Here is a 14,975-nt window from a genome sequence, read left to right as displayed (position 1 = left end):
TCATTCTTAACTGAGACACTCCCTTCTGATACTTTGATCAAATATAACGCTCTTGAGTTGCTTTCTTCACACACACTGCTGGAGAAAGTTGTCTCACAATAGGTCAATGGGTTTCCTTCTTTCTTATAAGTTTTTTCTGCTACACAATCAACGTTCAGATAATTTAAGCCACTTGATGCCACTTTCTTTAATAATATGATCCACTTAGATGAAGAATAAGAGTGAAGATAATGTGCACCCTTGTCTTACCCCTGATTTTACATCAAATCATCTTCCTGTATTTCCTTCAATTTCAACTGCTGACTGATAACTTAAATATAGAACTATTGCTCTCTTAATGTTCCATTCACCCATATCACTGTAGTGTTTTGAAAAGCTTTTCTCTGGGTATCTTGTTGTATGCCTTTTCCAGATCTACAAAACTTAAGTACAGATTCTACTCATATTCCTACAATTTCTCAACTATTTGTCTTAAAATGAAAATCTGATCTTGACAACCTCTATTTTGTTTGAACCCAGCTTGTTCTTCTCCATGCTTCTCTTCCATAATCTTTCTCAACCTGTTTTCAAGTATGCTTGCATAAATCTTACTTGGAACACTACAGTAGAGAAATTCCTCTACTATAGTGTTCTTACATTGCTTTATTCTCTTTTTTTTTATAGATGGATACTATGAGAGCTCTACTCCAATCATTTCGGAATTTGACCTTCTGACCAGGCTCTGAATTATGCATTGTAGCTACTGCAATACTTTATACCTCCATACTTGAGCATTTCTGGTCAAATATCATCTTCTACAGCTGCCTTTCTGCATTTCAGGTTTTGATGACTTTCTACTTCGAATATGGATGTGTATTCCTGACTGCATTCCTGTTGGGAATTTTTTACCATCATGCTGATACTGCTTGTTTTATTTAGCAGTTTTTCAAAGTAATTACTCTAGGCATTTAAAATATCTTTATCTTCAGTTTTCATGTCACCTTTATCTTCTCTGATTCCTTTTACAGTATTTTATTTTATTTTATTTTTTTATCCAAAATGAACCTTATTTCCTTCACTGTTGGTAGAAAGGAGGAGTTAAATAAAGAATAGGGACATGCAGTGAGAGATGAAATATCTACAGATATGTTACCCACACAGTCATGGGCCTCATTTGCATTATTTCCTCCTACATACCACTAAACCATAATACTTTTCCAGTGTGATCTGTCAAAGTAAGTAGCAGCAGGATTATTCACTGGCTTGTCAGAAAGCCTCCTGATTCATTACCATTAAGTTTGATCCTACACTATCTAGTGGGTTGCCTACAGAACTGCTTTCAGTGCTATATGCCCTACGTAGTGTGTCACACACACTATGTAGAAAAAGAAGGGGGGTAGGGAACTTGTGCCCTTGCTCTGGATCAAGCTGGCAGCAAATTTCAGTTGAATAAGAATGGGTGTGGTGTTTCCCTGAGTATAGTCAACTGCCACTTAGAGTTATAATTTCCTTCTGTGGTAACACATGATCCATCTTTGTGGATACAGACTCCACCACAAGGTGGAATTTTCTCGGCTTGAAGAGGATAATGTATTGCACTTGCTAGCCCTTTAGTACCTCAGGAGCATTTTACTGGAATATGCCCATTTGGACTACTTTCTAGAGATTATTCTTTTCATGAAAATAATAAGAAATAGACTTCCTCTTAATTGCAATCTCCAACCAAGGATCTGTGAGTTTTAGAATCTCCCATGAGTAAGGAAGTTTGTGAATTCTTTTAGGTGGAAGATGAATTTCATTGCCCAGTATGAGACTTACTACCCTGCTAATTGGAGAGGACTGAAGTGGCTTGAAAAAGTTCTGTGTTTGGACTTGAGCAGGGTTTCCAAATCAGGTAAAATAATAAAATATAAGAAACCTTTGCTCGTTCATAGTACTCATGTAGTATAGGTTTTACAAGCTTAAGTGGGTGAATATCATAAAGAAAAAAAAATTGACATGCCTGATTTTAGGTTTTTTAAATTCTATTACTATGAATAACATTAATAACTTTGTATTTGTGCACCAAAAATATGTTTTGGTTTTTACAATTGATTTGGTTATTTTCTGCCACCAAAACATTAATATTATCTTAAAAAAAATTTTTTTTTAAATAATAATAAATAAAAAACATCTTGCAAAATCATATAACATTCTGAAATGTTATATGATTTTGTTATTTGGAGAGGACTGAAGTGGCTTGAAAATTGGAGAGGACTGAAGTGGCTTGAAAAAGTTCTGTGTTTGGACTTGAGCAGGGTTTCCAAATCAGGTAAAATAATAAAATATAAGAAACCTTTGCTCGTTCATAGTACTCATGTAGTATAGGTTTTACAAGCTTAAGTGGGTGAATATCATAAAGAAAAAAAAATTGACATGCCTGATTTTAGGCTTTTTAAATTCTATTACTATGAATAACATTAATAAAATAACTTTGTATTTGTGCACCAAAAATATGTTTTGGTTTTTACAATTGATTTGGTTATTTTCTGCCACCAAAACATTAATATTATCTTAAAAAAAATTTTTTTTTAAATAATAATAAATAAAAAACATCTTGCAAAATCATATAACATTCTGAAATGTTATATGATTTTGTTATATGAATGCAGTATGCTTAAAGACTAAGGTTGTAATTTACATTAGGTAAATGGACAAAATGTTGTGGGACTGAAAGATAAGGAGATCACAAAAATTATTGAAGGAGGAGGAAGTGTAATAACAGTAACAGTAATGCCTTCTTTTGTTTTTGATCATATGATGAAATGGTAAGTACTAGTATAAAAGAATTCATATTTTCAAATACTATTTATTTCTCTTCAAGCATTTATATACTTTCATATATCTATCTTAATTCATGATTTATATGTATGAGTTATAATTTATGCATGATTCAACTTTAACATCTGGTGCACACCCTCAAGGTAAGTTATTGCTAACTTCCTATTGACAATTTTTTTTTTACAAATTAATCTTAACTTCAGGATATCAATATCATCAGCTCTTATTTAGATTTTCTAAGGCTCTTCTAACTGCACAATCCATTTACATTTTGGTATCAGACACCTGCTTTGCTAATCTTTTCTCTGCTATTCTGTTACCATACCACCTGAGATTTGCTCTGCTTAAACATTCCGATGCAAACAATATCAAGCTCTCTGATCCACAAGTTTTAAAACTGCTTTGAATGCTGTCTTGCACGCTGATAGTTTAGTGTTGTAATTTCTCTCTTATTCCATATAAATTTATTCAGTTGACTACCCAGTATACTCGCTTTGCTAATTGTTGTCCATGTCAATATTTAATTTGCCATCTTGACCAAAATTGTGGTGCTTAAGGGTCAAAGCTGTATAACTGAGAGGAGACCTCCACATAGCCTTTAAAGGAATGTGGAGAACCCACCAGGGCTTCTGACCTAATGTCCAATCCTCACCTTCTACCGTGGTGCACCCTGTTGGGTATCTACTTTGATACTGAACGAAAGAGGATGGGCTGGCAATTTGGGATTTAGCCGACAAAATTGTATTATTATTGGTTAAACCAAAATAAAAAATGATGGTACAACATGACAAAATTTCATGCCGGCTGGGGCATCGCCCGGTTAAACAAGGCCCCCGTTGTTTTCGCCAGGGAACCAGGGGGAACAGCGAAAAGTCAGCTACTGGAACAAATCTGAAAACAAACCCCAACTCAACATCGCCAGCGTTAAAGATCGGTACTATCAACGTAAGAAGCCTGAATGGCAAAGAAATGGAGCTAGCTGAGGAATTAGATAAGTACCAGATCGACATAATAGGGGTGACTGAAACAAAAAAGACAAAAACTGGTGAGATCTTTCTGAGCAATAAATACAAAATGTTATATTCAGGCAATGACAAACAAGGAAAAGAAGCAGTAGCCATAGTATTCAACACAAAATACGAGGCTAATGATCTTGAATGGCAGTCAGTCTCAAGTAGAGTAATGTGGGTAAATATGAGAATGGGGAACTGGACAATGAGACTTATTTGTGCCTATGGTCCCACAGAAGGTTCTACTAAGGTAGAAGTGGAGGAATTTTTTGACGCTTTAGAAAAAGCAACTGACACAATGAAAAAGGAAAAGTTGGTCCTTGTTGGGGATCTAAATAGCAGAGTAGGAAATGATTGTGAGACATACAAAAATATTTTGGGAAAATTTGGAGAAAAGGGCAAAGCTAATAATAATGGCAAATATCTGTTGGATTTCTGCTCAGGACATGGACTGGTTATTACTAACACCATGTTCCAACATAAAAATGTACACAAATTCACATGGAGAGAAGAGGCTAGGAATAAGAAAAGTCTCATTGACTATGTTATTGTTGATAGTGATGTTTTCTCCCTGGTGCAGGACACCAGAGTGTACAGAGGATTTTAAATTGGAAGTGATCACTATTTAGTCTTGAGCAGGATAAAATTGAATTTCATATTGAAAAGAATAACATGTAAGAAAGTTTTAAAGCGAATAAAAGTTGAGCTCTCAGATGTGAATTGACTAAAATACAGAATGATTATTGAAAAGAAAATGAATGTGTTTGAGAACAGGAATCAAACCTTGGAGATTCAGTGGCAAACTCTGAAGAAAACATTGATTGATTCTGCCAGAGAGGCATGTGGTGAGGTTGTGTGCAAGGATAGAAAAATCAGAACTCCCTGCTGAACACAGGAAGTTAAAGAGGCAGTGAAGGAAAAGAAGAAAGCATATTAAAAGTTCCTGGCAAATAAGTCAGTTTTTACTCTTACAGAATACAGAGAGAGACAAATGTAAGAAAGCTAAATAAGAAATGTAAACAGTGTGTAAAACTAGCTAAACAAAAGTCATGGGAGGACTTTGGCAAGAATATAGAAAATAAATATCAAGAAGGTGGCAAAATATTCTGGAGGTTGTTGAAGAAGCTTAGGAATGGAGGAAAGAGTGCTGTAAAAGGAGTTAGAGATGATAAAGGTGACATGAAAACAGGAGAAAAAGATATCCTTCAAGTATAGAGTAATTACTTTGAAAAACTGCTAAATGAAACAAGCAGTGATGACAGCATAGTGATAAAAAACACTGACCAGGCATGCAGTCAGGAATACATATCCATACTTGAAGTAGAAAAAGCCATCAAAGGCTTGAAATGTGGAAAAGCAGCAGGAGTAGATGATATTCGACCAGAAATGCTGAAGTATGGTGGTATAAAAGTCTTACAGTGGCTGCACTGCATAGTTCAGAAAGCCTGGACAGAGGGATGAATTCCCGATGATTGGCGTAGAGCTCTCATAGTACCCATATATAAAAAGGGAAATAAAACTGAATGTGAGAATTACAGAGGGATTTCCCTACTGAGTGTTCCTGGGAAGATCTATGCAAGTATACTTGAGAAACGGTTGAGAAGAATTGTGGAAGAAAAGCTTGGTGAAGAACAAGCTGGGTTCAGGCCAAAATAGAGGCTGTCAGGATCAGATCTTCACTATACGACAAATAGTCGAAAGCATGGGAATATAACAAAGATCTGTATTTAAGTTTTGTCGATTTGGAAAAGGCATATGACAAGGTGACTAGAGAGAAGCTATTCAATACGCTGTAGTGTCAATGGGGCATTATATCAAGCAATACTTAGTCTTTATTTGAGTTGTAAGTCAGCAGTTAGAATTGAAGGACGTACAGGAAGATGGTTTAATGTTAAATCTGGTGTGAGATAAGGATGTACATTATCCCCTCTGTTATTCATTATCTATATGGATCACATTATGAAGGAAAGTGGTATTAAACCTAATATCAAAATTGGAGATGTTAATGTCAGCTCTTTGCTTTATGCCAATGATGTTATACTTCTAAATAAATCCGCTACAAGTCTGCAAGATTCTCTGACTAAATTGAATAGCTGTTGTAATAGATATGGTATGAAGGTCAGCAATAAAAAGACAAAGACAATGAAAATAGGCAGAATCATTGAAAATGTCAACTGTGTTGTGAATGGAGAACCTGTGGAACAAGTAAAACATTTCAGCTACTTAGGCATGATTTTTAATGAAGATGGTAAATTAAATAAAGAAATAGACAACAGAATCAGCAAAGCTGGTATGGTGGGAAGTCAATTGAATAAATTCATATGGAATAAGAGAGAAATTAGTCGGAACACTAAATTAGCTCTATACAAGATAGTGTTCAAACCAGTTTTAACTTATGGATCTGAGAGCCTGGTCAGAAGTAAAACACTTGACCAAAGACTAGAGACCGCAGATATGAGAGTCCTGAAAAAGATTAGAGGTGTGAACAGATGGCATGAATGGCAATATCATATTAAAAATGAGGATATTAGGAAAGAACTTGACATTGTCCGCATCCAGGAATGCGTTAGCAGAGTTAATCTCAGGTGGTATGGTCACGTAAATAGAATGGGAGAGGAAAGATTAGCAAAACAAGTGTTCTCTGCCAGGTTGGCAGGAAAACGACCCAGAGGAAGACCAAGATATAGGTGGATTGATACGGTACAAAGTGCCTTAGATGATAGAAATATAAGATCTGATAATGTTGGAGTCTGGACAAGTAACAGACTGATTTGTAGGAAAATTGTAGATAGGAAGTTAGTACTGATGCAATTTTTTCATGTAGTACTGTCATATCCTGTACACCCCTTGAGGGTACATGGCAGGAATTTGATGATGATGACCAAAATTGTGCCTAAATAGCAAAAATGTTTTGCTTATTCTGTAGCTTCATTATGCAGAAGCAGTTGAAGTTTTCTATGTCCCTGCCTATTTTCATAGCTTTGGTCTTTTTATTGCTGATTTTCATGCCATATTTGTTGCAGCTGTTATTCAGATTAGTTAAGGAATCTACAGTCTTGTAGATTTTTTGCCAATTTCTTTCACAGTGTTCATCCATATAGATGAATAGCATTCTTGTCTCACATCTGATTTTACATCAAACCATCTATCATCCTGTTTCTGCTATTAAATTTGCAATTTAAATATAGGTTGTGTATTACTCTATATAATGTTCCATTTATTCCATATAATTCTAGTGTTTTGAATAGATTTTTTCCTGGCACCTTGTCATATGCCTTTTTTCACGCATACAAAACTTAGATCCTTGTTATATTCCCATGATTTCAACTGTCTGCCTTAAAGTGAAAATCTTATCCCAACAACACCTTGTCTGCACTCAGCTTGTTCTTCTCAAAGTTTCTATTGGACAATTCTTTTTGGCCTCTGCTCAAGTATGCTTGTATAAATCTTACCTTGAAATCTCAATAGTGAAATTCCTCTGTAATTTTCGCATTTTTTTATTTTACTTTTTATATATATATGTATATTGATTGCAATTGGTTGGTGAATTTAGCACCACTCGTGTAAAAAAGAACGCGGTGTTTTATAGTATATTAGTGTAGTTTTCATGTTTTCGGTGTATTTAGTGTTTTATAACATATTTTTATGATATTTCAGTATTAAATCCAGTATTAAATTTAAAATGGCACAAAAAACTCACAACAAATGTAATGCTAAGAAGAGCAGCGAAGTCATGAACAAGAAGGCTTGCCCTGCTACGGAGGTTATTGAAAATGAATTGGCCTCCAAAATATTGAAGTTAAAGGAGATTATCAGAGAGACGACGTGTGAATTACAAAAATTTGAGAAGTGTTTTAATGAATATAGGGAGGATAAGAAAATTAGGCAGCAAAAGAAGAAATAAAGCATGGAATCAGGTAAGTCAGTGAGTAATGAAAATCGGGTAACGTTGTTTGTAAAAAAATAAATAAATAAATAAATAAAGGATGTTATTTAATATGGTGACTATCATAAAACATGCTGTTGATGAGCAGGTTATAACTTCAAGGTTTCTTATGGAAAAATTTTAAATATAACCTAAGCAATTCAAAAACAGAAAAGTAAACGAGATCGTAATTGTAGTAGATATTAACGACTTAACTAGCGATAAGTTCAGTATGAGAGGTTGTCTGGAAGAAACAAGAATGTGAAAGTGAAATAGTAAGTTTATCATATCGAGGTATTAAGTATATTACCTCGATATGATAAACAAATTAAGAATTGCTATGATGTCAAATGATTTGATGCGTAGGTTGTATAAATGGAATGGATGCAAATTTTTTGGATGTATGGAGTGAGGTTGAAGAGGGATGGCCTACACTTGAATGTGTTTGGTATCAGGAGTCTTGAAAATCTAATAACTGGTATGAGACCTAATACAGACAGGGAAAGTAAATTATAATGGGAGGAATGGTGACAATGTTATGACTGAGTTAATGACAGGAATGGGCATTATCATGAAAATGATTGAGGAGAGAACAATTTCGATTTTGTGTTTGTCTGGTTCATACCCATCAAATGTGTGCAAAGATGTCTACATGTATAAGGCATGAGAGACGAATAGAGATCTGCAAGTTGTCCAACTTTGTCATGCAGATGAAAATATACAAAAGAACATGCATGTAGATTATGTCTGTACATGAATGCTAGGAGTTGTTACACCTGATATCTTGAGAATATAGTATTCTCAGTTATCATGGTGTAACATGAAAAATAAATAACATAAATAAACACCCCTGCATAAAAAGGATAATTTAGTTAATGTAATGTTCTTGCATCCAGTATAAATTGAGTAAAATGTAAAGGTCTATTGTTTAGTTAAGATAACGAAAGAAAAGAATGTATTAAGATGTATTATGACTAAACAAGGAATTTGTATTAAATAAGTAGCTAACTAAGAATTAATATAGTAATGCGATTAAGAATGAAAGAGTTAAGTGCATGAGTATAAAAGGATGAGTCATGAAATACGCTATGTAAGAGGCTACGGATTAAGCTTTAAGTAGAATTCTGAGAAAAGGTTTGAAAGGGGGTTAAGATAGAGGCTAACAAGAGAAATGACGGAATATCGCTTAGGGCCTATGCCCGGATGGGAACTTCGTTACGAGTTGCCGATCAAAATGACGTATGGCGGCCAAAATGCCACCCAATTGGTAGACAGACGGAAAACAAGTAGGAGGTGGGGAAAAGAAGTAAGAAAGGGCGCCGTTAGGGTAGCAGCTATAAAAGGGTTGGTAACCCCCCCTTCGAGGCTCTTTCTTTTTGACTTTGTATTCTCGAGGAGTAGGCTCTTTTTAGGTGGTCAAGGAGGCTTGAGGCCTTTTTGCGAGAAGAGAAGAAACGTCGCGGTGGTTTCAGTTTGGTTTTCTAGTGGATTTCACGGTGTTCCTGAGTGGAGAGATATGGCATATATCCTCATGCCACAACAAGGAATCGAAGGTGAACGGGAAAGCTATTCCCGTATTCCTATGTAGAAAGCGAAATATACCAGAGAGTCATAGGAAGCTGTGAAAATATCGATGTCCTCGTTTCGGATAGTACAGCCGACGCATCAGATGTTCATATAGCCCAGAATTGCAAGAAGTTAGGCAAGCAAGTTCGTTCAGTAGAAGGTGAAGGCCCGTAAGTGAAGCTAAAGAAAGGTATTGTGAATTTTATCTTATGTTAACTAGAAGTTGTATGTGATAGATACCATTGTCATATTACGGAACTGTTAAAGTGATTAGGGAGAAATTATAATAGGACTTTAGAGTTTGACAGAGAGTGTTAAAAGCAAGCTAGCTAGAGTTGATAATTTGTGAATAATTAATTATCCTAAGAATCTTGAGTGTCTACTATATTGTAAAAGGAAAGTTAATGACATAGTTGTGTGTTAATGAATATTGAGTTTGATTAGTGTAAATTGAGTAACCAAGTAGCCTGAGGAATTTGAATGCCTAGTGTGATGTGTAGAGAATCGGAATTGTCATAAATATGTGCTAGAGTAGTTAATGTATTTGTTAGTGTACTTGGAGCTGAATAATCTATTAATGTGTGATGATCTAAAACTTTTATGTTAAGTGAATTCATGTTTTGTATAAAAATTTTGTGCCGGCATGATCATAGTAACCTTTGTCGAATCATAGCCCAACTACTTGTATTAAGCTAATTTTAGTGTGTAAGTAACTTAGTTGTGTATTTTGATATGTACCATGTTTAGAGAAATAATAAACCTTTTGTTTAATGATAAAAGAAGTTGTCTGATATTGCTAATCCATTGCACCGCTTAGAAACATTCGAGCCTAACCACGTGGGGAATTAATGTTAAGAAATGGGAAGTTTAAGGAATTAATGTTGAGTAATAAGAAATAGTGTTACGACTGCAATAGTTACACTTTCAGTTATTTGAGTTCCTTTCTCTGTTTATGTATAAGATATCTTAAACTAAATATCCCAAAGGGCGCAGTTAAAATACAAATACTAGGGATACTACGGAGAACAATAGCTCAGATATTAGTAGAAATTTTGGTGGTGTTTTGAAAATAGAAGTTAGAAGAATATAGACGAAGGCAGTTTGTAAGACAAACAAACAAAGATCGTAAGATAGGGACATAACAGAGTATCAAAAACAAAGGGGTAATTTGTTGCTTTTATCAATATGTTGAGACCTTAGCCAGGTTTCACTAATTCTTACATAATCTATCAGAATCAGACATACTAACTGGTCTTGAGTGTAATGGATACAGTATTTTTAGGAAGGATAGACAAGATAGGAGAGGAGGAGGTGTGCTGCCAATGATATTGGGTGACTTCAATCTAGTTAGTGTTAAGACCTATGATTGCGTTACTAGCAACAGTATTTCACATGGCAGTGAATTTGAAGCCATCTGGTGTGAGGCGGAATCTAACAGGATGTTAGATTCTCCATTAGATGTAATGGAGACTATAATTATCCAAATATTGATTGGGTAGCAGTAAAATCTCATGAGAAGAATGAAACCGAATTTAGTGAGCTGTTGCGAGGCATTCTCAAGCAGCATGTGACAGAAGGATCTAGAAATCAAAGAATGTTAGTTTGATTATCGTGTCAGAGGCGTTTCAGTTAAATATAACTATTCTGCCTCCGGTTGGTGACAATGATTGTGCTAGACTCACTTGGGAAGTGACTAAGTTTATGAATGTTCCATTCAGAAAAGGTTACATGCTGAACTGCAAAGCAGGAAATTATGACCAACTGAGGCATATACCGAGTTCAGCAGAATAGTATCGGTTACTGGATGGGAAGAATATTGACATTGCATTGGGGAGTTGGGACATTGGAGAGCATTTAAAAGATTATGTAATATCAGAATGTGTCCTGAGAGTTCAAAGAATAAATAAGATAGGAGTCAAATGGATGTATAATCTCATCAAACAAGAGATTTGTAAGATAAAGATGTGGAAGGAATACTGTGTGCATAAGGATGATGTCCATTATGAAAACTATAAGCAGCAGGCCAGAAGAGTCACAATTGTGATACAGAAAGCTAAGTCTTAGTATGAAAAGAAACTGGCTCTGCCTGCTAAAGATAACCCACAGAAATTCTATCAATATGCTGCAAGTAAAAGAAAGAATGAATATGAAAGAATAACTCTTCTAAATGTAGATGACATGGGGAGTTAGAGATGCAGAAGAGGTTGTTTAACTGATGAGTGCCCATTTTATTAAAAGCTATCAACCTGGTTTATGCAACATTGAGTTCCATGCTACCTCTTCACTGGATGAAGAAACTTAGGTGTATGAAGACGAGGTATTTGAGCTTTTGCACAAACTGAATAAGAATTCTACAATAGGGACTGATGGATATCACCATCAGCATGGGTGCTAAAAGTGTTCAGCTGAACTGGCTATTCCTTTGACCAGAATGTTGAATATGAGTCTCAGAACAGGGAAGATTCCACAGGAATGGAAAGAATGTATGGCAATCACATTGCACAAGGGTGGTGCAAAGACCAATGTATTCAGCTGTCAACCAATCAGTATCTCAGGAGTGGTGTGGTGAAGATTTTGGAAAAGTGACAGAATCTCTACTTTTGCAATGAACAGCATGGGTTTACTAAGGGAAGGTTATGCTTTAGCAACTTGCTCGCATTCTATAATGTTACTATTGAACGAGAGAGAAGGGGAATGGATACACCATGATACTTTGGATTTTGTTAAGGCTTTTGGCCGAATACAGCATGGAAGACTGTTGCATAAATTGGAGAATATGAGATATGAGTTTGGATTATAAAATATTAGTGGATAAGAGGATTGCTGACTGACAGATATCAGAGAGTGGTACATGTGTGTGTGGGGTGGGGGGGGGGTGAGTCTTCAAAATTTAAAGTAACCAGTTGTGTGCCTCAAGGATCAGTCCTTGGTCCACTGTTATTCAATTTGTACATTAATGATTTGACATGTGACATACAGCTATTTGCTGATTATGCAAACATAGGTAGGGTGATCAGGAATGCTGCTGATATGTAGTACTTGCAGAATGATTTGAATAGTCTGAAATTTTGGGTAAGGGAAAATGATGTCAGTTCAACATCAGTAAATATTAAGCCATGCTGTGGCATGAGTAGATATCCAATGTCATATTATATTGGTAGGATTATTCTAGAAGAAAACAATCAGGCTTAGGGATTTGAGTGTTAGTAGATAGGAAGTTGAAGTTTAGGAGCCATGTAGCAAAGATTGCAAATACAACTCAAAAGATAATTGCAATGCTGAAACGAACTTTCACATGTAAAGATAAGGATATCATTTTGCCTCTTTACAAGGCCTTGGACTATTGTGTGCAGATCTGGTTTCTGTTTCTATTCTAATACAGTGGAGAGAGTGCAAAGGAGTGTGTTGAAAATGATATTAGCATTGTGGAATTCTGATTATGATCATTTGTAGCGCATGCTGATTTCTTTGCTAGGAACTTTTGATATGCTTCTTTTTTTTTTTTTTTTTTTATCATGAATGCCTCTAATTACTTGTGTTTACCATGGAGTTCTGACTTTTCCATTTTGGCAGACACATTCCATACATGCCTCTGGATTGAATAAGTGTTTTCTTCAGTTTGTTACTGCATTCTCCAAGATTTGTTTCAAGCTCCTTCATTTTTCCTGCAGTAATATTTGTATACTTTGTGTACAGTCTGACAGCTGCTCACTTAATTTTTTTAAAAAACTTTTTTACATATTTTCTTTTCAATATATTCAATCTTACACTGCTGAAAACTAAATTGAAGATTTGAGTTTAGAATTTGTCAGAAGTAAGAGGAAATGAAGTGATTGCATTTTGATCGAGCTGGAGTTCGCTAGGGTTGTCCTCATCCTATTTAAGCACTAAAGATTGGTGTTAAAACATTAGTTGTGAAAAATCATGAAGTTGGGATTATTTGGGCACTACGAGAGTTGTCAAATTATGAAAAATGGAGTGCGCTGTCATCAACAAAACTCGATTGGATTTCATGTTAATGAGAGAAGGTCATTAACACATGCGGGAAAGAACATGGAATTAAAACTGAAATAGAATTAACACAAACACGCATTGAACAGTTGGAATTAAACACGCGTTTGAAAGAAAAATGCAGTTTAGTTAAGAGTTTTTGAATGCCTTTGTTTTATGATAGTTTGATTTAGGTTTAAAACCCTCACTTCATATAAAGATATTTTTAGACCAAATTTTTCGATATATTCTCCCTGGCTGGGTTAAAATTGTTCGTGGACCATAAAGTGCACAGCACTGTTAGACTAATTGTAAGTCATAACTGTTATTAATGTATCCTGGTAAGCAGAAATATAAGATCTGACAATATAATTTGAACAAAAATTGTTGATAGGAAGTTTATATGCTGAATCCTATATATCCTATACATCCCTCCTTCGAGGGTGCATATCAAAATGAAATTTTGATTGGATTTCATTGGATGAATTTCCAAGAGAATTTTTTAAGTCCTTTGGGATATACTCTGCCATTGGGGAGGAAAAAGCAAAGACATACCTGCTGACCAACTTATCAAAAGTTTACTGGACCACTATCATATTTTGTTCTACAGATTTACAGATAGATAAAATTGTTCAGTTTCTTTAAGTAGCCAATTAAATTATGGACATTAATAGCATAATTTTACTGTATCCCTTTGTTACAGTATCAAATAAAACTGGCTGTCTTTAATCTGTCTTATGAAATCTAATTTACATATATAAGGGAGAATTACTCTTTTTGTATGTTTATAATATTCTATACATCCCCTGAAGGTACAAATGAGGAATTTGATAATGATAACCTTTCCTTTGAAAATTGTAAACTTATAGTACATTAATACCATGTGTTGGCTAAGGAATAAACATTCTTGGAAACCTAGTTCTAGAGATCAAGCATTTCATTTTTTTTAAACTACTTCAGACCTGCAATAAACAGGGTGGTGGTCTTGCATCAGTTGTTAAAATGATAATAATTTGGTCATATCTGATTTTTGTAATTATTACAGAAACCATTTTATTTTTCAGTAGTTTTTGTAACATTAAAAAAAAGAAGGAAAAAAAGTAATTCCTGAAGATGATACATGGAACTTAACCTGATAGATCAGGAGAATCTCCTAACAGCAGCAATAATCCTTCTGCTGCTTGGTTTGCAATATCATGTCTGGAGAGAGTTGGTGAATGGCTTGCATGGCAGGAGACTGAGTTCTCTGTATCAGATATGTCCTTGCTTTACAATCAACCATGAAAGACAACTAAATGCAGTAATACTGGATATAAACATCCTCCACAAATCAGTTCAGCTGCACCTCTAGAGGGAAACAACACATCTCTGAGAAAGTGATTGGAGCAATTGTGGAGGAGTCATTTAACCATTAACTAAAGTGCACTTTTCTGTATAGTATAAGGAATTTTTAAGGAAGTTTTTTTGGTGTACCTTTCTAAATGTGGAAACTTCTCTGCCTTACCTTAGAAGTTGTGTTAACTCTAAGGTAAGGTTGAATCTGGAATTTATAGTGTTAGCAGTTGTATACATAAAAATACCTTGAGTGGATAAAGGACAGTTTCTTAGTGATAGAGGAGGCTATGGATGTGATGGATTATGTCAGGAAAGGCTACTAGAGGTGTGTCAGCCCAAGAAGAGAGGTT

At 35.0% G+C, this 14,975-nt stretch overlaps 1 protein-coding gene across 1 annotated transcript in view; it reads left to right on the top strand.

Annotated features, from left to right (window-relative positions):
• Window positions 1-14,975, top strand: part of LOC150108171 (syntenin-1-like) — a 100,280-nt gene that overhangs the window by 75,221 nt on the left and 10,084 nt on the right. Inside the window, exon 7 of the mRNA XM_090390628.1 lies at window positions 2,665-2,786. Coding sequence (XP_090246754.1) covers window positions 2,665-2,786 — 122 coding nt within the window. The remainder of the gene's footprint in view (window positions 1-2,664; window positions 2,787-14,975) is intronic.

This window comes from Typopeltis vanoorti, chromosome 3, assembly GCF_054136105.1.
Source record: "Typopeltis vanoorti isolate ZY-2024b chromosome 3, IOZ_Tvanoo_1.0, whole genome shotgun sequence".
Classification (NCBI taxonomy): domain Eukaryota; kingdom Metazoa; phylum Arthropoda; class Arachnida; order Uropygi; family Thelyphonidae; genus Typopeltis; species Typopeltis vanoorti.
This window is presented reverse-complemented; position numbering and strand designations above follow the sequence as displayed.